Here is a 22954-nt window from a genome sequence, read left to right as displayed (position 1 = left end):
GCCAAACACTCAGGAGTCATCCTGACTCCTCTCCTGGCCTCACACCTCACAACCAATCATCATCAAATCCTGATGCCTTGACCTTCAAAATACACCCAGAATCTAGTCACATCTCAGCGCCTCTTCTGATACTGCCCATCCTTTCTCACTTGGGCTCAATGCATTAACCCCCTGGCTCTTGCTCTTGTCTCCTTCAAGCCCAGTCTCCACCAGGATCCAGGAGGGACCTGTTGAAACACAGCGTCTCCCGCCCTGTTCAGAGCTGTCCCATCTCGCTCAGCGTAGCTGCCTCCTTGACCTGATTTGTCACCTCCTCGCACCTTCCTTGCTCTTTGCTCCTGCCAGCTCAGCCTCCCTGCTATTCCTCAAGCACACCAAACCTGCTTTCTTCTCTGGGCTTTTGCCCTGGCTGTTCCCTCTTTCTGGAATGTTCTCCCAGACATTCACGAGACTCCTTTAGGAGTTTGTACAATGTCACAATATCAGAGAGACCTTCTCTGATCTCCCTTATAAAATAGCATCCCCCAATCTCTACCCTCTCGGTCCTCCCTATCCTGCTTTATTTCTCCCCATAACACTTATCCCACCTGCCCTCATACTATATATTTGTTTGTTTATTATCTTTCTGCTCCACTGGAATGTAAACTTCCCCAAAGCAGGGACTGTTTTGTGTGCTGCTGTATCCCCACTGCCTGGAAGAGTGCCTGGCATTGGGTGAGCATTCAATTAATTTGTTGAATGTAATGGTGCTCAGATTATTATTACCATCATCAATATTATTATTAATAACAAGGGGTTTCCATTTCACATGAGGACCAGGTCTTGACTCCACTTAAGTGTATGACTCTAAGTTATGAAACCTTTCAGAGCCTCGGTTGCTTACTCTGCTAAATGGATATAATAACAGTAACTATCCCAGAGGGTAGTTAGGATGACATGGAAAGTCGGAACGGAAAGTGTCTGTGAGTGTCTGGCCTAGAGGAAGTGTTCGGCAAACACTGAAGATTGTTATTGTTATTTACATTATTATTAAATCTGGTCTCATACCAGGCAACCCTATTTGGACCCAGCTTTCTTTGCTTCCAGTAAGATCAGTCATCAATCTCCGCACCATCTCTCTCTCATTGTCACCTTGCATCATCTCTCTCTCCTCTCCCCAGCTTAGGCTTCCTCCTCCATGAATCCTTCCTGACTGCTTTGGCCTTCACTATTTCCTCTTTCCAGAACTGTTTGGGTCAACAGCAATTAGCATACACTTGGCGTTTGGCTAATGCCAGCCTTTGCTCTTCACCATCTTGTCTTCCCTAACTGGGGCACTTGATTTCCTCAAGATCACGGTCTGTGTCTTGGGTGGTGTCTGCACCACCCATGGGGCCTTGTCTGGGTTGGGCATACAGTACACCTGCTTCATGACTAAGTGACTGACCAGCTGCACAGCTGGTCTCAAGTCTTACTCACTTGATTCCTTCCAGGAACTCCTGGGAAAATGCCATCCAAGTACAGGACTCCAAGATTGTATGATGCATCTGGGTTCCCCATTTCTTCTGCTTTTAACCAGTACTTAGCCGCTTTGGCATAATTTTTCTTGAATTTGTGGTAATACCATCCCAGGCCATTGACTGCCTGATGGCAATCCTGGATTTTAGAACAACAAGAAAGGAATTCCTTTTTTTAAAAAAACAACAAAAACCCCCAAAAAAACCCAAACACAGAGAGAATCAACTGTTGTGAAAGCATTCTGCCTGAGTCTGAGAAAAACCTTTCCTGTCTCTTTTTGGGGGGCAGATGGCATTAAAGAAAAGCTAAGTGCTGGAAAACATGAGGCTGCCTCAGCGTCTTCCCAGGAGGATTTCACCCGGCTGCTGCTGGGATTTCTGCCTTCCAGCTCAGCAGTGATGCTGGCCCCCAAATCATCTCTCAGCCCCTATGGGCTCTTACGCAATGCCCTCGTCTACAGAAGACCTCTTACTGCCCTGCAGTATCAACAATGCCATTGAAATTCATGACCGCTCAACTGTGACAGGAGGCCAGAAACCTGCCCTGGCTGGGGATGGACTTCTAGGTGACCTGCCTGCCCATCTTTTATTACTCTGCCCTGAACACCAACAAACCCTCTGTGGGAAGCAGCCGCAATGGCCTACTTGTAAAGCACAGGTGCTGGGGGACTGCTTGGGGCTGAGGCAGAGGGGAGGGGGGTGGTTCAGAACTGTGTCTAAATTGGGACCCGCACCACAGAAGGCCCGGTTCACGTGCATCTAGTCTTAAGCCTCTTGTTCTTGCTGATTCGCGCTCTCAGGGGACTGCCTCTGCTCTCCCCAGATGCCCCCACCTGCTCCAGCCTGGTTGTTGAAGGCTCAGGAGCCCTGCAGGGGTGTAAGTGCGCAAACCCGGGCATTCGGTGCTCTGATTCCTCCTTTCCTGCCAGATCCACAAGACCATGGACAAGCAGGGGAGAAAAGGGCTGGAGAAGCAAACAGTGCGTGTCCTTGCATCTGTGAGACCGGTTAAGTTAGGGTCCAAGTGTGGAACCAAACCTCTTTTGCCTCCCCTTTCAGAAGTGAAGGACAGGTATCCCTCAATAATGGATGCCAAGATACCAGCCTGCAGCCTTTTCAGTCTGCAACGACTCCTAAAATGCTATACCTCCTACTTTTCACGTTGGACTCCAGGTGCCAGGAGGACCAGGAGAAAGAAACTGACAAGGCCCATTAGAACAGATGCTCCATGAGGGCAGGGATCTTTGTTTTGTATTCCAAGCACCTATGTTAGTACTTGGCGTAGAGTAAGTGCTCAATAAATACTCGACAAACGAATGAAAGCCATCCTTTGAACGCTGATGACACACAAAACAGAATCCAAATCCTACACCCTGAGGATCAAGAGTAGGGTTCAGATTCGTAGGCCCTCAAGATAGTCAACACTTGGGATGGTGTCAGTGCCGAGGATCAGTCATAGAGGCGTTCGTCTTGAGCCTTGCACGGTACCAGATGCAAGGCAGCCTCCTGAGAATTTGCAGGATGAATGCATTTCCATGAAGTAATAGACCACGTGATATATAGTGGCAAGAACCAGCTTTGGAATAAGCTTACGGAATACATATCAAAATGGCTTGTGCAATGCTCACCTCCAGACACACAGCTTTACTCAAAGGTACCTGTCATCACTCAAAACATTCCCAGAATGTCCTTTAGAAATTGTATTTGGACCCAGATCAGGAGCCCCACAAGAAATCTTGTTTTATTTCTTAACGCTCACACCTTATTCCGGACATTTCCAGCTGTATCCAAGTGACTTTTAGCTAATTCCAAAAATCAACCTCTGTGCTTCTCCACAGTGCCTGACAAAGAGGAAGGGCTTAATAACTCCCTGCAGAATGAATGGGTGAGAATCATGTAACACTTTTAAGAATGCGAGTACTCCAGGCCATAAAACTGCATTTCCTCCAATATGCATCTCAGCTCTGCCAAAACTACATTCAGAATAAAGCACCTTAGACACAATTCACCACTAGCATGCTAAAGAGATGCAAATTTCACACCTGACGGGAAGCCCCCATTACTTCCCCAATTTAGGAGCTCTGGAACCATGCCTCAGTGACCACCATTAAGCTGCTTTTCTGTTTCTGCCCTATAGTCTGTGTCAGGGTCAGGAGCTGGCGTGCGCTTCAGTGGTTCCCTTCTCCTGGGTCACGTGTCCTCTAGAAACCACACAGGTGGAGAAAAAGCCTCCTGGCATTCTTACTCCCATGCGCCAACTTCCTGTTCTACAGAAAAAAAAGAAAACTCTGAGCTCCCTAAAGAAAGGGAATTGAGGAAGAAAAATGGGCATGGTTACTTTAGGAGTCTTTGTTGATAGGGCAAATATTATCCGCCTTGGGGAGGGAGGCACATTCAAGAGCCTGTAGGGCTATAAAGGGCCCTGTCAAGGTTGTAAAATTACGGTTTCTACCAGTCCGTTTACTTGCAAATCTGTATGCACGCACATGTGAGTGTGCACGTGTGGATGTGCATGCATTGGGGGTTTGCACGCAGGGATACGTATGCATGCATGCCTGTGTGCATGCGTGTGCATGTGTGTGTGTGTGTGTGTGTGTGTCCCCTCACAGGTGATATCATAACCTCCATTCTGTAGTGCAATATTTAAACTAGTTGGCTTGAAGGTAACTTTGAAGAGTAAATAGTGACAAAAGGAAAATAATTCCTAAACTCGGCAATAAACTTGATAAACAGCCCCTTTGTTAAAGCACGGAGAAGCAAATGAGCATTGGACACAACAGGGTTAACCTTAGAGGATTCAGGCTTTTGGTTTTCCTAATTCAATGGCATTTATACCCATTCAATTCAAGAGCCCCCCTGCTGCTGCTTGTTACTAGGGCAGCCCTTGGTTATAATTTTAGCCTTCAAACAAAATCGGTCTGACTTCTACTGACTGGAAAGTGAGTTTGGCTTTCGAATTTTGCCGTCCTCATTGTGCAGGTTTCTGTATATGTTGGTAGCTCAAAAATGATAATCACTTCAATGCCAGCGACCCCTCCCTCCCCACTGCATTTCTACCTTCTTCAGAAGGCTGGCCATTCACTCTCCTCGACTTGTAAGAGCGTGGGTGTGTGGTGATGGAAATGTTTCCCTCTGACAATATGCACAAGTGTTACCTTGGAAGCTGCTTTCTTCATCAGCTCTAAGGCAAGCCGTCTGTTCTTTTTTACTCCTTGACCCTAAACAATGATAAACAGCAATGATCACGAAGAAAATAAACGCCAGAGTTGCACGCAAAACCATCACACCAATCTTGTCAGTGTTCAATAGAAGATTACTAAAGCCCAAGCCTTCTCAATTAAAAATCTAATCTTGAAACTTTCTATATACAGAGCTGTTATATCATCATCATCATCATCATCGTCATTATTTTGCATATATTTGTAGAAGAGAGGCAATAAACCTCACCCTCCCAGCTTAGCATCCATAAAAATTCCCCATTGATGGTCCAGTGAATCATATTCCCGTCAATCCGCAGGTGCTGTTGGAAGAAGCCATGAATAAGGTTAAATGAGTCTGGTCATCCTGGCTGTATTTCTCTGGGGATTGCCTAATATGCGAGCAGACAAAGCACTTTATCTGTGTCGGACAGTCAAGAGTTATCAGGCTGTCATTTGCAACCTTCCAGCGTCCTCGTGGGAGTCCCCAAGGTGGAGCACTGTGGCTTCAGAACCAGCTCAAGAGCCAGTGGTGAAGGAGACAGGACCCCTTAGAATCTGTTCCCTCAGACGCTGTCAAACTGACAAGCTTCCCTCCAGCAAAATCAAGTTTTTTCCAGCAGAGGTGGTTTGTGCATCACAGAGAGAGATGTGGCTTTGGAGTTCTTGTTACAAGAGCAGGACTCTGTGGGACCACGCGGGGGTGTCTGCAGGACCACGTGGGGAAAACGGTTGGAGCAGGAGGGGTCCCTGAGGGCTCTCTCAAACAGAGCTCTGACCATGCAGATGGCAAGTAAGAGGAGCCGGATGAAAACCCCGATGCTTCCAAGCTCACTTAGAGTCTGTTATCGACCTACACAGCCCATGGAGTCCTCCTGGTCTCAGACTCAGCGCTTGACAGGGTCACGTGTGATATAATGTTAGAGGGCTTTGCAATGAATACAGCTATTCACTCTATTTAAATTCTTAGCTCTACAGTAATATGAAGAGAGCACTAGCAACATTCCTGTGTTAATTAACGTGGGCCAAGAACTCTCCTGCCATATCTAATCCTCCCAACCCCAGCAGGGGTGCTGCTATCATTCTCATCAGAGAAACTTGCCCAGAATCACACAGTGAGCAAGGAGTAGAGGCAGGATTTGAACGCAAGCTCCAGAGTCCAAGTTTATAACTGCCATGTTGTATTTTCTCCTATATATTTTAATTCCCATGCTGAGAAAGTATAATGATCCGTAACCTCCTTACAGGATACAGAAAACATGCTGCAGAATCTGTCTTTGTAGTTTTCCAGGACCCAAAATAAAACTGTGAATCCAAATAAAGGTTAAATTACATACAATGAGTTTCTACTCGATTTTAACTTACCTATTTCATAAAACCGATGAGCTGAAGTAAAGTGGAAGATGAAAATATTTTTCAGAAGTGCACCATTACTTCGTTTAATTAGAGAGGGAGAGGAAAGACAAAAGGACATGAAGGCTATTTGTAGTAGTGGATGGAGCAATGAGACAACCTTTTTGGATTTCGGGGAAAGCAACAGAACGACCAGGATGACAAAATGTCAGAACCCGGTTGCACTCAAAGTTTTTCTCCAACTTCTTTGTTTTCAAGGAATAAAACTGGGGCCCAGAGGGGTTGACTTACCCAAAACCTCGCAGTTAGATCTGCAACCAGAACTCAGATACTCTGAGTTCTAGGCCAAGGATTTTCCAGTGTAATTATATAATCAGAAGTGGGGTGAGTTCTTGCACAAAGACTACACACTATGCACAAGTCTGAGTAGTACTGGAAGTTGTAAAGTGAGAGAAGTGTCAAGTCCTGATGCATAGCAAGTGCTCAATAACTTCATCCACTGAATGAATCCATGGAGGACAGTTGCTGCAGTAAAAGTCCAAGCTCCGTCCTCATGTGGATGTGAAATGGGATGTATCTGACCGTCTTGGACAAACTATAGCTGTCATCATGGCGCCATCTTTGAATACAATAAGCCGAATATCCACACAAGACAACAAGCCGAGAGCACACTGCCGTTCTCCATGTTTGGAAAGTTCATTTTTTGTATGGGTTTTTTTTTACATTGAAAATACTTAAAGACATCTTTAGCTGGAGGTAAAAATCTGCCTTGAGATGTAGATAAAGGGCTTCCATCCTCCCACTCAGAGATGACTTAGAATGCAGGAAAACCAAAAAAGCTTTAAGGTTTGGGAAATCAGACCCTGAAGAAACATCCTGTCACCTCCCATATCATTTATTTATGTCTTTCGCTTTCCCTTTAGATGTCAAGCTCCTGGTGGGCAGAAGTAATGTCTGAGTCATGCCTTTATCTTCTCTGTGCTTTGGGCCGTGGCCAGCCCCAACTCTGGTGGACTGGTGCCTCTCCTCTGTGCCTGTCTCAGTCCTCTGTCTTCCGCACGAGTATCTGAGACCCCTGAGGTCAGGGAAGAGGCTCATGCATCCATATGTCCCCCCATCTAGCACAGAGTCTGGCATTTTGTCAGCCCAGAATGGGTGTTTATTATATAAATATACGAATGCACTGGCATATGGCTAAGAGTCAAACCATTTCTATGTTGATTTAACGACTGCAAAGAAAAAGTCTGGGCTCTTGGTTGTTAATCAGTGAGCGGCCACAGCTGTGGTTCTGGAGATAAGCTCAGCCACGTGCATCCACGTCCTTGTTTGAAGACACTCGCTCTCTGTGGGCAGCTGCCTCCTTTGGGTCTGGACATAGGGACCAAGGGTTTCCTTACTAGAGCCAACAGCTTTTCCAAGATTGGTGAATTGATGTCTCTGCATTCAGGGGTGAAGAGCACTCCAGTCCCAGGTCTGAAACACACCAGCTGTTCAACCTTGGGCAAGTTACAAACCCTTTCTGAGCCTCTGTCACCACACATATAAACAGCTATCATAATACACCGTGATACCTACCTCGCAAAGTTGTCTCGAGGATTGAATGTATTAATACATGTACATCAGGTAATGAGCACTGCATCAATCAATGTGAAATATTATTATTCTGTAAAGCATTTTACAATTCTTGGAGCCCCTTCCTTAGGTTATTTCACTCCATCTGTGGTCATTACCAGCGTCTCATGAGATCGGATAAGTCCAAGGATGCAGCTAATCGTTTCAGAGGAGAGATTTGAACTCCATCCTCTATCTCCTGGGCTAATGGTCTTCCCATCCGTCCCACTGCTCTCCTGTTGGCTTAAAACCAAGATCTTTGTATCGATCCACGGGACTGTTGGGATCCAGCCCAAACGTGCACTTGGTCTTAGCTGTAATTCAATGATAACTCTGCCTGATAGAGAACTTGCAGCACCTTTGGGGCTGCTGGCCGTGTACCAATCTGTAAAATATGGGTGTCTTCTCCAGAATGCCAGTCCTTGCAAAAGCAGAGAGAATCCAGGTGTCAAACCTAAGACAAATGATTAAAAACGAGAGCAGGGAACTGCTTCTGACTCTGCCTTTTCAGCAAATACCCCTTTCCATCCAGACTGACAGAAGCATGTCCTAAGGTTCTTCAGTTACAGGCTCCCTGATTGCCTGCATGCCTACAGGAAACCACTTGGGAAGTCTGATAGAAATTGTGCAATTTCAGCACAAATTGAGTGATTCTTACCTTAAATAACACGATGGCGTAGTCGTATATTAACGCGGGGTCCTCAGTCTCCAGGGCACCCTTGGCGTACCACTCGATAGCCGCTTCCGGGTTCTTGGCCACGCCTTGCTGGCCCCAGAACAGCATCTGGGCCAACCGTTGCTTCAAGACAATAGCAATTTAGAATAATGACTTCCCTGTGTTATGCTTAATAAACAAGACTTTAAAAAGGGGGGAAGGCAAACCTAGTTTAAAATGTTTTTATATTGAGAACCAAGATTTGAGTAGAGACATGTTATCTTCCTCCTGGGGACAAGAGCCCTGAAGATGAACTGGTGTCAATACAAGTCATTAACACAAGTTGGAAATTGTGTGTGTGTATGTGTGTGGGGTGTGTATGTGTGTGGGGTGTGGGTGTGTGTATGTGTGTGGGGTGTGTGTGTTGTGTGTGTGTGGTGTGTGTGGGGTGTGTGTGTATGTGTGTGCATGTATGTGTGTGTATGCGAGTGGTGTGTGTGTGTGTATGTGGGTGGAGTGTGTGTGTATGTGTGTGGGGTGTGTATGTGTGTGCATGTGTGTGGGGTGTGTGTGGGGGGGGTGTGTGTATGTGTGTGCATGTATGTGTGTGGGATGTATGTGTGTGTATGTGTGTGGGGTGTGTGCGTATGTGGGTGGGGTGTGTGTGTATGTGTGTGTATGTGTGTGTGGGGTGTGTGTGTGGGGGTGTGTGTGTGTGTATGTGTGTGGGGTGTGTGGGGGGGTGGTGTGTGTGTGTATGTGTGTTGGGGGGTGTGTGTGTGTGTGTGTTGGGGTGTGTGTGTGTGTGTGGTGTGTTGGGTGTGTGTGTGTGTGTGGGTGGGGTGTGTGTGTGTGTGGGGGGGTGTATGTGTGTGTGTGTGGGTGGTGTGTGTGTGGGGTGTGTGTGTGTGTGGGGTGTGTGTGTGTGTGTGTGGGGTGTGGGGGGGGGGTGGTGTGTGTGTGTATGTGTGGGGTGTGTGTGTGTTGGGTGTGTGTGTGTATGTGTGTGTGTGTACATGAAGTAATCTATTGCACCCAGGCCAGAGCTGATGGATCCACAACCACACTGTCTGCTCTCGTGAAGTGCCCTCTCCTTGGGCGGTACTGCCCGTCCTCTTGGCCCAGTGCACAGCATGGAGGCCTGTGCACATCCACATCAGGGCATCTCCCTACAGCACTATCCCAGCATCTGTCTACATGGCTGGCTCCACCATGAGACTCGATCGAGGCTGGGGGTCTTCGGTGGTAGGGATCTCAAGACGTTATTTGTCTGCCCTTGTGCCCCCAGCTCCCACCCAGCAGAACTCAACAGAAACTCATAGAAGCAACGCAACAAAGATTTGCTGAATGAAGGAGGGAAGAAGTGTCTTTGTTAGGAATGTTCACGCAAGCTCTGGAGCACCCATGAAATCCGGCAGCAGCATTTCCCGAACTATGCACTGGAATTCCTTCCTGAACTAGAAAGACTGCAGGCTGGGACAGAGCCAAAGACAGAAGCACAGGCAACATTTGTTATCATTCTGGCCCCTTGTGGGCCTTGATTTTCTTTCCTTCTTTCTACTTCTCCTCTCATCTCCTTCTCTTCTCTTCCATCCTCCACCCCCCAAAAGAAAACCTTGTAACTTCCAGGAAAAACATCTTCTGAGACGCTAGGAAGACCTCTAAGGAGGGGTGGGAGACCCGTTACTACCGGGTCTCTGAAGTGTTTGTTTGCCAATGCGTTCTTTGGTTTTCTTTCTCTTTCCCACCTCTGGTCTTCTGCCTGCTTAGCAGACCCAGAGCAGAGGCTCTTCCTGACACTGTGCTCACTGGGAACACAAAGCAAAAGCTAGATCCATCCTTAGGGAAGGAGGTTTCCTTCCTCCAGTGCAATCAGCCTTAGCTGGCTCCCATAAGGACTTTTCTTCATAGTGAAATCAGGGCAAGAAGTCAGATGGGGTGGGGGGGGTCCTCCCATCCCTCTGCCCTTTCTTGTACCTCTTACAGGTCTATCCAAAAGACAAAACATGTTCAAGAGACAAGGTCGATCCTTTTGGTCTTACATGCAACACAGATTTTCTATTATGCTCCTAGCTGATTTTGTGGCCTTCTTCTCGGTGCCTGCCTAACCTCTCCTGCACCCCAAGATGCTTCTTTTTATTTCTATCTGATGCACTAAAATGTCTGATGGTAGTCTTAGGACTAATCATAAATATCGTGGCTCTCTCTCCTCTGGGTCCGGTTGGACTACCTTTCCGGCTCACTCAGGTCAAGAGTGACCAGCTGACTTCCTTTGGCCGATGAAATGTGAGAAATGACTCGTGCCCCTTCTGAGCAGAAGCGTTAAGACTCAGCCTGTGATGTGTCGCGGCGTCGTCCTGCGGCAATGGCTTTGGAAGCGTGTTTTGGTGAAGCCTCTGTTAGCTTGGGCTCCTAGGGGACTATGAGAGCACAGCCCATGCCACCCCCATTGGACGTGTAGTGACAACAACAGAGAACAACAATACACTGGTCTTGTGTTAAGCCACTAGGTTTGGGATACTTTATTATCACGGCGTAACCTGGTCTATCGTGGCTGAGAGACTTTCCAAAACTGTGGAACGCATTTTTACCTGAGCTGCTGCATTGCCTCGAGTAGCTTCATGCTTCAGCCACATGAAGACGTCTCCATCTTCTTTGGTTTGTACCTTGAGAATTTCATCATCTTTTAGTCTAATTGTCTCAACGTATGCCTAAAAGGGAAGGAAGGAAGAAAAGAAGGAGGGAAGGAAGGGAGGGAGGGAGGAAAGGAGGGGAGAAGAAGGGAGAATGAAAATATCCAAATGATGTGGGCATGCAAAAGACATGACATTATTCTTAAAGCAGCAACTGCTCAAGTAAAAACTATATGAATAATTGAAATATGAGGTGTGTCCACAGAGCCATGAGATCAAATTCTTTTTTAAATGAATGGATCACATGTCCTATATCTAAATGGGTATTTTTGTTCCTATCAAAGTGTTTTCCTTGGGAGGACAAAATTTATTCCACTTCCTCTTCCATCGCTCAGGCTAATTCAGAAGTCCACCTCTGTGCTGCTGATCGCAGAGCCAGATTACACGGCATCCAAAAAGGTAAATCAAGATTTTCTAAGTATAACCTTATTTTTTTTATTCCAAAGTGTCATTATCCTGCATGACTAAACCCTTTTTATTTAGCAGGCTCAGCCTCCGATATCTTTCGGCTATTTCAAAATGAAATCTACACTGAAAAGAAGAGGGCATTTTAACTCTGAGGATGTGAGCAAGAATGTGCCAGAGGCTCTAAAGAGGAACCCAAGGGAAAGTTCACAAAATGTTTTGAATTTGCACACAGCCTCCCAGGTATCTGCCTCCTTTGAAGAAAATAAGACTCATTTTTATGTATAAATTTTGGCTGCTTATCCAAAAAATGGTCTTGTTGTTTGACAGTCTCCCCTTATACATGATGAACGCTATCTAACAGTACCAGGAGCGCCTGGGAAGGGCTTCAGGGCCACAAGCAGATGGTGAAAAAATTGGATCTGGATGCGTTTGGGAAGAAGCCTTAGAGAACAAGGAGCCAGGCCTGATTTCCCTTCTGACCCTTTCTGTTTGTCAGTGAAGAAAATGACTTAGATTCACAAGCACTAGCTTGTAGCCCATTCCTAAGAGGGTCACTCAGCTACGGCCATGTGGAGCCAAAGGTCCCTCTCAGGGGCAATAGGGGGCAGACTTGGGGACAGAGCTAGGAACCCAGTGGTATCAATTCCTGCTGGATGTCTAACCTTGACACGCCTCCCAGCAAACAGCAACAATTGGAATAATGATGCCCACCACCTTTGACTGAAACCAAGTATGTGCAGCGTGTTTAACAAACGTTTTTCTCATTTAATCCTCACAGCAGGGCTGTGGCCCAAATATCAGTGTCCTCAATTTATATGTAAAGAAACTAAAGCTCACAAGGTGCAACCATGAACTCAAGGTCGCACTGTAGAGCTAGCCCTGGAAGCCAGGTTGGTCTGACTCCAAAGACAGGCTCTGATGGGCTCCCCCATGATGTCGCCCTCTAGCGGGAAGGCCCTGGAATCCTGGGCTGAAGCTAAGGCTGCTAGAACAACAGAATTCTCAGCTAGAAGTTTTTCGTTCAACTGGAGAGTTTGGGTGTTTTGATTTGGGGTTAATTTTCTTCTTTTCCTTATTTTGTTTCTTCCTCCTTAACTTTGTCATGGGACTTGAATGAAACACAGAACACATGAAGCCAGAGTTTCTATCCTGCAAGGATTTATACTCTTAGGTGTTTCTGCTACTCTCTGGCAGTGGTAACATATCATAATCACCAGCAAGAACTGTGTGCGGTGACCAGTTGCTTGGCCCAGAACGACTCACTGAATCTTTGCAACCTTACAAGACAAGTCACCATCAATATCCCCATTTCACAGATGTGGAAACTGAGGCCCAGAAAGGTTAAGTAACTTACCTACGTTCTTCAAACTTTGGAATCAAACCCAGGCTGGCTGGCTGTGGGGCCCATAGTCCTCACCTAGCTGCACCAGCCTGTGAATGACTCATGCATCTGGGAGAAGCAGATGGGGGCTATTTCATCGTCTCCCCTTATACATAATGAACTCCATCTAACAGTGTTGTGAGAGGGGTCTTGGCAAAGGCCACGTTTGCAGGGGACCTGGGCAACCATGCATCACTCTGAAGAAGGAATTCTTTTGTCTTTTATATCACTGTCTCCTGACCTAGCCCCTTCCTGCTTCCCTGGGTAGTACTGTTGAGCTTTGCAGTAGGGCAGGGCCATTAAGAGCACAACTTTTCGCATCAGACCCAGTGGACATGAATTCTAACTCACCACTAACTACCTGTGGGCCTTGGGCCACTGACTTTATTTATTTGAGCCTTAGTTTCTATGTCCATAAAAATGAAGCTTAGAGTGGTATCTGCTACATCAAAAGCACTCCACCTATTAGCCATTATTTTTTATAGTGTGAAGAGTTAGTAACATCCAGGTTCAAATCTAGGCTCCACTACTCATTTGCTGTGTGACTTTGGGCAAGTTCTTCGGCTTCCCTGAGTCTCAGTTGCCCCATCTGTATAATGGGAACAATACTTGTACTGACCTCATAGAGTTGCATGAGGATTAAATGAGATTGTTTGTGAAGATCTTAGTAGGGCATCTGGCATATGGGAAGCTCTCAGGAATGGTAACTCGTCATTTTTTAGGTCCTTAGTTCATTCTAGCATGTAAAGGGCTGATAGCAGTTTAGAACGTTAGCCTTCCTGTTGGTATTTGCAGTTTTGTACAGCTCAAAGCCTTACGTTGGGGGGATGAAGATCTATCTAAGAGAATTCGGTGCTTTTGAAGATAGGGACAGATCTGAGGAGGGAGTGCTGGGGCTGGAAACATTTGAGAGAATCCACATTGTGTGCTGAGGTCCACTCAACGCACATCATATGATTAATTTATACATGCTATAAACTCTGTGAGGTACAGACAGTCATGGCAGTGTTTACAGGTGAAAAAGCTGTGCAGAGACAGAAAAGTGAGTGGGATTATCCAAGATTTTACACCCGGTGAATGCAGACCTGGGACCTGAACCAGGCAAACTGGCCCTGGAGCCACACCACAGTTGCCTGCCACACCTGCGCCAGTGGTTGTGTCTTCACAGCTCTGGGGTCCCCAGAGTGGCAACTAGCACCAGTCAGAGCCACACGTCCAAGGCCTTCTGTGAAAGCCAACCATCTACAAAGATATCTGATGAAGGAACAACCCCTAAAAGGGAGCGGTGTTGTGTTGTTCATCATCAAACATTTTGAGACCAGGGAATGATGCCTCAGATGGGAAAGTGACCAATCCCAGAAGAAGCTTTGGTGTGGAGAAGGAACGGTGGGGACCACGGTGGGGGGCAGAGCTGGGGAGAAGCTGACAGGGACTCAGAGTCCCAGACTGACCAGTTCTGGAATCTTCTGTGCCTTCCCGGGGCAGTGGATTGTTTTTGTTGCTGTGTTGTAAAATCAACGTCTCTAGAATGAGCAGTTCATAGCCTATACCGTAGGGTTAAAACCGGCTGACCAGGTTAGAGGAGGTCCAATGTCCAGAGACTCTACAGTCCTCAGATGCCCCTGGACCCAGTGTCAGAGAAGGCATCACACTGTCCTACAGACACTGACTCTTCATACGCTTTACCTCCTTTCTCTCCGCTCAGCCTATAGGCTGCAAGGGCAGTGTTCACATCATATCAGCTGTCTGCAATCAATCACAGGAAAGGCAGGACAGAGTGCAGAGCAGGGAGGGAGTAGGGAGGGCGAAGGATGTGGTGGAATTTGGACCTGGAGAGAAAAGGCTCTCGGCAGCCCCCATTTTCTGGAGCATCTGCATTCTCTGAAGTCGTGAAATATAACACTCCGGCCAGTGCTCCTGGGAACTCAGGAGTAGGGCAACTTCAGAGGCTACACTTAAACCACTACTTCCGTCAGGGCCTGTAGACACCACCATGAGGAACCTGCCTCTTAACGTGTTTAAAATCAGCTATAATGTTTGGCTCCCAATGGGGGGTGTAAGTTTTCTTTGTTGAAATTTAACATTTTAGGGATTTTAAAGTAAGAATGGAGGAATATGAGGTGTAATGATGGAGAGAGACAGGGAAGCAAGTACCCAAGGTTCCCCAAACGGGCGGTTCCTCAGACAAAGGCGGTGCTGAATGCAAGAGGGGCAGAGTTGAAAGCCAAGTGGCTGGGTGCTTGCCATCAACAATGAACACTGGTTGCATCAAAAAGCACCAGAGAATCAACGAGACGTGATCGCTTTGTGTCCATCACCGGATACTCGGCACTCTCATGCTGCCCACCATCCCATCAGTAAACAGTCAGTGCCAACTACATGTCAAGCACAGGGCTGGGCACTGGGGTCACCGACGTGAACAGACAAGGTGCCTGTCTCGGGGAGCTCACAGTCTACTGGGAGAGCCAGCTCCGAGACCCGCACACAGCACCCATCATAGAGCAATGGCGGCGGTGTGCCCAGGTGCCATGGCGGCACAGCAAAGGGAAGATCCAAGGAGGTGGTGGTGTCTGAGCCCAGCATCCTAGCAGGAGGGGGTGGTCAGGAGGCAGGAAAAGGGGGGTGGGAGTGGAGAAAGCAAACCAGGCAGAGGAGATTGAGCAGGGCCAGGAATTGTGGACAGCATGGTGTGACCAAAAGCTTGGCATTGCCAGGGTGGGCAGGCCAAACATGGAATCGCTGAGAGCTGAGGTTGGGGAAGCAGAGGGAAACCAGATCAAGGAACATCTCCTATGCCAGGTGATGAGCTGGACTTAGTGCTTCCGGGTCAGTACTTCTCAACGCTGACTGCACGTTACGCCCATCTGAGGAGCTATTTAAAGCTACACATGCACATAGACATATATACACCTATTATATGCCTGGGCCCTCCCTCTGTCACTTCAATAAGACTGTGGGGCGGAGCCTGCACAGAGGTATTCTCTGAGTCCCCACGTGATTCTGATGTGCAGTCAGGTTGAGAACCTCCACTGTCGACAGCCCGCTGTGGCCTCCGTGGGAAGAAAATAGGGAGGGACAAGACTGGCAACAGAAAGGCCAGTTAGGAGGTGAATTCATTTGCCAGGACTGCCATAACAAAACGCCACAGACTGCGTGGCTTAAGCCACAGAAATTAATTTTCTCCCACTTCTGGAGGCTGGAAGTCCAAGATCAAGATGCTGGCAGGGGCTTCCCTGGTGGCGCAGTGGTTGAGAATCTGCCTGCCAATGCAGGGGACATGGGTTCGAGCCCTGGTCTGGGAAGATTCCACATGCCACGGAGCAACTAGGCCCGTGAGCCACAACTACTGAGCCCGCGCGTCTGGAGCTTGTGCTCCTCAACAAGAGAGGCCACGACAGTGAGAGGCCCGCGCACCGCGATGAAGAGTGGCCCCCACTTGCCACAACTTGAGAAAGCCCATGCACAGAAACGAAGACCCAACACAGCCAAAAAAAAAAAAAAAAAAAAAAAAAAAAAAAAAAAAAAAAAAAAAAAAGATGCTGGCAGCTTTAGTTTCTTCTGAGGCCCCTCTCCTTAGCTTGTGTCCTCACATGGCTGTCCCCCTGTTTCATCTACGTCCCAATCTCCTCTCCTTGTAAGAACACCAGTCATACTGGAGTAGGGCCACTAATGACTCCAGTTAACTTAATCCTCTCTTCAAAGGTCCTAGCTCCAAATGCAGTGTCCCATTCTGAGGTACTGGGGGTGAGGGCTTCAACATATGAATTTAGGGGTCAATTCATTCCATAACTCAGAGTAGAACAGGAGGCTGTCAGAGTCACTCAGGGGAGAGATGATGAAGGAGAGCTGCATGTAACGCTGTTGGGGATTAGAACTGGTAGGGTGATGCGGGGATCAAAGGTGACTCCCCCGTTGCTGGCACGGACAGTGGTGCCATTGGTTGAGGTGTCTGTGGGGAATGGAGAGGAGGAGGTGGTGTGTTCCCTTTGTGGTATGTTACGATTGCAGGTGGGGGTTTTAAGAAAGACCTCAGCCTGAGAATAAGATGTGCATGTCATCAGTATGTGGAGGTCAGTTGAAACCAGGGATGTTGATGAGACCCCCTGCCCTCTAGAAGGTGTAGACAGAGAAGGCTGAGGACCAAATCTTTCAGAAGAGCAAATTCTGAGGTGTGAAGAGAATGAAAGGAATCATTTGGGATTAAGCCACAAAAACAAACCAAAAATCAAAAAAAAACCCTACCATCTTCTTTCTATTTAACCTGAAGCAGAGTCCCCCTAGATCATAAAGAAGTGACATGAAGCAAGATTATGAATAAAGAAGATGAAGTTGATGGGAACCACGAGTTACATAAAAGAGAAAATGAAACAAGAATCAAGAAAGAAGTTACTGACGGATCCTTGGTTTGTTAATTAGGGGTCTGGCTTTCCATATCTCCTCATTTGTTATGTGCTGCTGGTGAATTAATAGATCTCTCAACAAAAGGACATTTAAATCAATGTATGACACCTGCTTAAATTCTCAAGAAACCATTAATTACACATTCTTAAAATGAGCTATGATACAACTCTTCTAACTGTATAATTCCTATCTATGATTCTTAATCACACGACTTTCCAGCTGCAAGATGGATCTTCTCTATTCATCTTCTCTGGTTCTGACCAATTAAACATTTTCTTTCATAATCATAACACTTCATGGGCCAAATCTTCAAAAGAAAAGGAGCTTGTTAGCAACATACCATCTCCCCTTGCTAAATTATGCTGAATTAGAATTCCTAAAAGTATAATATATACATACAGGGCTTTATTAACACATTCAGGCTTAGCAGAACAATGGCAATATTATTTTGTGGCTTGATTTTGTATGAATGTGTTTTCAGAAGAATTCTTTAAAAAAAAACTTTATCAATTAATACATAAATTCCTGTCAAACTGAGGTCAGATTTTGCACATAGCCTATATACGCTGAGAGAATACAGATGACAATGATAAGAGTGTGTAAGTTTATTCAGAAGAAATCATTATTTTCTAAAAGAATTAGAATGGCTATACAGACAGCCTTTGGGCATTTTATAGCTTGATTCATGGTTCATGTTCACTGACAACATGTACCTTTGAGTCATTTATTTCATAACTGTACAGTGGCCACTGTAGATTTCTTTTCCAGAAACCATTCATTTCCAATGATCAAAGCACAAGTTTCCTCCACTGGGGGTTTCTGAGTGCGACACAGGAGCAGCACGGGGAAGAGTGAACGGTCTGGTTCCCAGTTAGCTGCTCTGCCTCAGATTCCACAATCCTGCTATCAGTCCAGACTCACCAAGCATAAGGGGGAAAATTAAGGGTTTATGGCCTAAACCAGGGCCAAATCTGACCATGCAGTAACCTCCTGTCTATGGCTGCACAAACCCAGGCACCCCATTGGTTTATACATTGTCTTCGGCAGAGTTGAGTAGTTGCAATAGTGACTGTAAAAGCAGAGCCTAAAATATTTACTATCTGGTCTTTTGCAGAAAAAAATTGCCATCTCCTGGTACAGACTACTTGCACTTAACTCAACTACCTCAAGTGCTGTGACCATGAAAACATCTTAAAACCATTCTGGAGAAAGAGATACAGAAAAATACATGCCAAGAAGCCAACCACGTCATAATCTACTCCTGCTGGATGCAAATCTACATCATCTAAAGGCAGCTTTCTTTTTATTCTTACACTATCACCTTTATACACCCTTTTATTCATGGTCCCCCAAACAAACCATCAGTTGGTCCAACGTAACATGTTGTTTTTTGGGCAGATGTGAACCACTGATTTCTTTGCCTAATGAGTCAATAAGACGTGGGAACCTGCAAAATTAGGGGCTGGAGTTAGTGCCCTTCATCCAGTTCTTAATCCAGGATGGGACAGGGTCTTCAAACATCGCCTGCTGTCCATCACTTGTGAGCACTGAGGCTCATGTGATGGGCAGACGCTTCTGCCCAAGGTGTCCGGCAGCAGGAACACAGCTAGGGATGGAGCTTCTTCGTTATGTAGACCTCATTTGCTTGTGACGTATTGAGGAGCCCTTGGCTTACTGCCCTCACTTAATTTGACTAACATCTCCAGACCCCACCACTTTCACATGGTTTTGGAACAAAGACAAAATGCCTATGTTTCTGGTACACATTTTTTTCAAAATCAAAATCTGTCCAGGGCCGTTATCTACCCTCCCCATACCGGCCCTCTCACTCATGAAAAGCTTTTCACACTTTTCACGCATAGATGTAGGATGGTCCTTGCATTCAGCCTGAGAACACACTGAGGAAATATGAATTGGAGAATGCAAGAAAGCTTTTCTCTCCATTGGATTATGCCTGTACTCTAAAGGCCAGCGAATAAACCAGCCACAGGTGCAGACGCTTAATAAAACTGTTCAGGGCTTCCCTGGTGGCGCAGTGGTTGAGAATCTGCCTGCCAATGCAGGGGACACGGGTTCGAGCCCTGGTCCGGGAAGATCCCACATGCCGCGGAGCGACTAGGCCCGTGAGCCACAATTGCTGAGCCTGCGCGTCTGGAGCCTGTGCTCCACAACAAGAGAGGCCGCGATAGTGAGAGGCCCGCGCACCGCGATGAAGAGTGGCCCCCACTTGCCGCAACTAGAGAAAGCCCTCGCACAGAAACGAAGACCCAACACAGCCATAAATAAATAAATAAAGCAAATAATTTTAAAAAATAAAATAAAATAAAATAAAAAGCTGTTCAGGAAGCTCTAGTCAGCAGGGCCATAACCGTTTCCACCCACTTCTGTCTCGTACCTGATCTCCTTGGAGCGTGTGCTGGTCAAGGGGTGTCTTGGTGGCAATGTTGCTGTAGTAGGCGTAGGACAACTCCCAGTCCAGGGCGTAGTGATCAATACCCTGGTAGTGTTTGTACCCAAGGTTCATCGAAGACAGCCTCTCACTGCCCTGGCCTCCAACCAAACTATACAACATGCCCTGTTAAGAAGAAATGGACAGTGTTCACGAGATCATAGAAAAGGGTCACAAAATCCTAAACATAGAAAGGTCATCTGGCCTCACTTCTACATATGAGCTTAGTCATTCCAGAAACAAGTTAACATGCCTTTTTAAAAAACATTAGAAAAGAAGCCACAAGAGCTTTCTAATGGTTATCTGTCCTTCTCAATGTCTAACAGCTGAAAATTCCTTTGTCCTTTCCTCAGTGAAGATTGGGAGTCCTCCCCTGACTTATCTCACAGCACCTCTTTGTGTATCTGACAACTGTTCTAAGGATCTTGGTCCACTTCAGCTACGTCACCTAGGGTCAGATGATCTGAATGGTGGGCCATATCCCAACTTCACACTCTCAGAACGTTAGTGTTGGGAAGGGTCTTTAGAGATCGACTGGTCCAACCATCTCATTTCAGAGTTGAGGAAACAGAGGCTCAGAAAGTTGAAGTCATATGTCCTTGGGCAACCAGTCATTTTGTGACAGAGACGGGGCTAGAATCTTCCACCCTATTCCACCTTGGTGGGGACTGCCTCAGGGACTTGGGAAAGCATGCCATCAATCATGAGCTTCTACAGCCAGAGACACACACAAAGAAGTCAGGTGAAAGGAACACAGAGCCACCTGGGAAGGTCTAAACAGTCTGAGTCTCTTCAAATCCAGGATGAACGATCCCATGTGCCCAAACAAAAACTAAAAGTGATCAGGGACCATTTAGCAGCACTTATAAAAATGCGATTCCAAATGTTAGGCAAGTTGCATAATAAATTTGGATTCAATACCACAAAACCGTCTAGTATGACATTTATTTTAATGACAGGAGGCTGGATGTGACAATACTTTGCTTAGAGGTCCAGATGATTTCACTTAGCTAAAAAGTCATATGGGATGCTGGACCCACAGCCAGAATAGTTACAAGAACTGGGTAAGAGGCGACTGTTCTTGAATGACTGGGATTCTGGTAAGCCTTGCTCGAACTATTCCTCAGTCAGTATACCAATCATATCCCCATGCTGTGCCTAGAAATGGATAAAGTGCCCTTTTTCACTCACTGACAGCGGGAGATCCTGTATTTAACACAGCCTTAGGCTGTTTTTCTTGAGTGTAAAGTTTTTAAAGGACTCCAGGGAAAATGAACATGTCCAGTTCCACCCGGGGCATGAGAGCCTTACTTTGCAAATATAAGGCAGGTAACTGATGTTCCTGGAGCACGCGAAATACTCTACCTGCAGCTGATCCCGAGGTACATTTAATCCAGTTTCATAAAAGACTGCGAGGTAGTAGGATGCTTTATGGTATCCACAGCAGCTGGCATCCATCAGAAAGGGGACGACAGAGCTAATTTGGTGAAGACCATCAACAGTGGAAAGTCTCTTTACAGCCTTCTCAAACATCAGCCCACCAATTTCTAACACGGATTCACTTTGGTTCCTCGGCACTGTAAATAACACAATTCACAGAACACACAATTAACTACCATGGGGTCGACAAAATAAGTGGGAACAGCCAACTAAATCACCTGAGTTATTAATACGGTTGGTCCTGCAGTGACTTGATATATACCAGCTTCCGGGGAGGTAAATCAAACCCGTTGGGGATGCCAGGATGTCATTCTATAAACAGCTTTTCCTTTGGCACTAAATGACAGCCTAGTATCCTGGAGAAAAGGATGTGCCTTCTATAGATGAGAGAGCGCCTCAAGAGAGTAATTTACTCAGTGTAACTCACCACCAAGTCAGGACCACCGAAACTGCCAGAGAGATTTTTTTTTTCCCTCTAAGACTCTGAAGGGGGGTGTGTTTTTTTTTTTTTTTTTTTTTTTTTTTTTTTATGTATGTCTTTAAATCTCTCTTTTATTTATTTATTTATTTATTTATTTCTGGCTGTGTTCGGTCTTCGTTTCTGTGCGAGGGCTTTCTCTAGTTGTGGCGAGCGGGGGCCACTCTTCATCGCGGTGCGCGGGCCTCTCACTGTCACGGCCTCTCTTGTTGCGGAGCACAAGCTCCCGACGCGCAGGCTCAGTAGTTGTGGCTCACGGGCCCAGTTGCTCCGCGGCATGTGGGATCTTCCCAGACCGGGCTCGAACCCGTGTCCCCTGCATTAGCAGGCAGATTCGCAACCACTGCGCCACCAGGGAAGCCCCAGGGGGGTGTGTTTTATCTCAGAAATAGTTCCTAGGTGCTGCTGTAAAAAGTTGAGCACAAGAACCTTATTTTGAGATGCTTTCTTATCATCTTTTGCTTCCGGTTTTCCTTGTGGGTTTCTAAATACAATAAAAAGAATGAGTCAACTTTTATTGAGGGCCTATAAAATGCCAAATACTGGGTTGAGTGTCTTATGCAAATTATGTCATGTAATCCAAACAAATTTTAAGAGGTAAGTATTATTATTAACGTCCTCATTTTTCAGATGAGGAGACTGAAGCCTGGAGAAGTCGACTAACTTGTCCAAAGTCACCAACGCTGGCAAATGGCTGAGCCAAGCTTAGAATCCAGCTTGGCAGGTCACAGAAGCAAGACTCCTACTCACCCTGCTCCCCCTACCTCCTGATTAATGGGCGACCAGTTGTCTTTATAGGTAACCTTGCCACCATGGTAGAGACCTCTTTACGCGACTGCTTTAAGCTATGATATTTCCTTTTACCTAATCCCCCCATAAATTGTTAAACTCTTAAGTCCAGATGGGCAAGTTATATGGCCCTATAATCTGTTACAGTCTTTTAAAGTCCGTCTACATTATTCATCTCTCATTTTATTAATTCAGCCAATGAACGTTTACAATTCTATTCTGTGCATCTACTAGATGCTATGTTACAAACGGCTATATAGCATTGCATAGGTACAATTTCCATTTAAAAAGATGTGGTCAATTTATTTAAAACGGAAATTTTCTCCCCCTAAGAATTATACCCAACATTTTTCTTTGATTTTCTTCATTCCATCCCAAATTAAAATGTCACTAACAACTTCCAGGAGGCAACAAGAGACTCACTCTATCAGCGCTCCATCAAGGAATGAACAGAGATGAGTTTCCAATGCGGGAAAACTCTCAATGAGAGGATTTGAGATTGGATTTAAGGGCAATTCCTCGGCAGAGGTTGATGCCTTTTCCAAGGCATCAACACAGAAGCCAGTGGGATCCACGGATGAAACTGTGAAACCCAAACCATTG

General features: G+C 46.2%; 1 protein-coding gene across 1 annotated transcript in view; it reads right to left on the bottom strand.

Annotated features, from left to right (window-relative positions):
- SEL1L3 (SEL1L family member 3) overlaps positions 1-22954 on the bottom strand; it is a 100824-nt gene that overhangs the window by 26539 nt on the left and 51331 nt on the right. Inside the window, 6 exon segments of the mRNA XM_036852909.1 lie at positions 1459-1635; positions 4652-4714; positions 8316-8456; positions 10904-11023; positions 19591-19770; positions 21010-21221. Of these exon segments, the coding sequence (XP_036708804.1) occupies positions 1459-1635; positions 4652-4714; positions 8316-8456; positions 10904-11023; positions 19591-19770; positions 21010-21221 (893 nt within the window).

Source organism: Balaenoptera musculus, chromosome 5 (assembly GCF_009873245.2).
Source record: "Balaenoptera musculus isolate JJ_BM4_2016_0621 chromosome 5, mBalMus1.pri.v3, whole genome shotgun sequence".
In the NCBI taxonomy this organism is placed as follows: domain Eukaryota; kingdom Metazoa; phylum Chordata; class Mammalia; order Artiodactyla; family Balaenopteridae; genus Balaenoptera; species Balaenoptera musculus.
The sequence above is the reverse complement of the archived record's forward strand: the minus strand, read 5'-3'. Positions and strand labels throughout refer to the sequence as shown.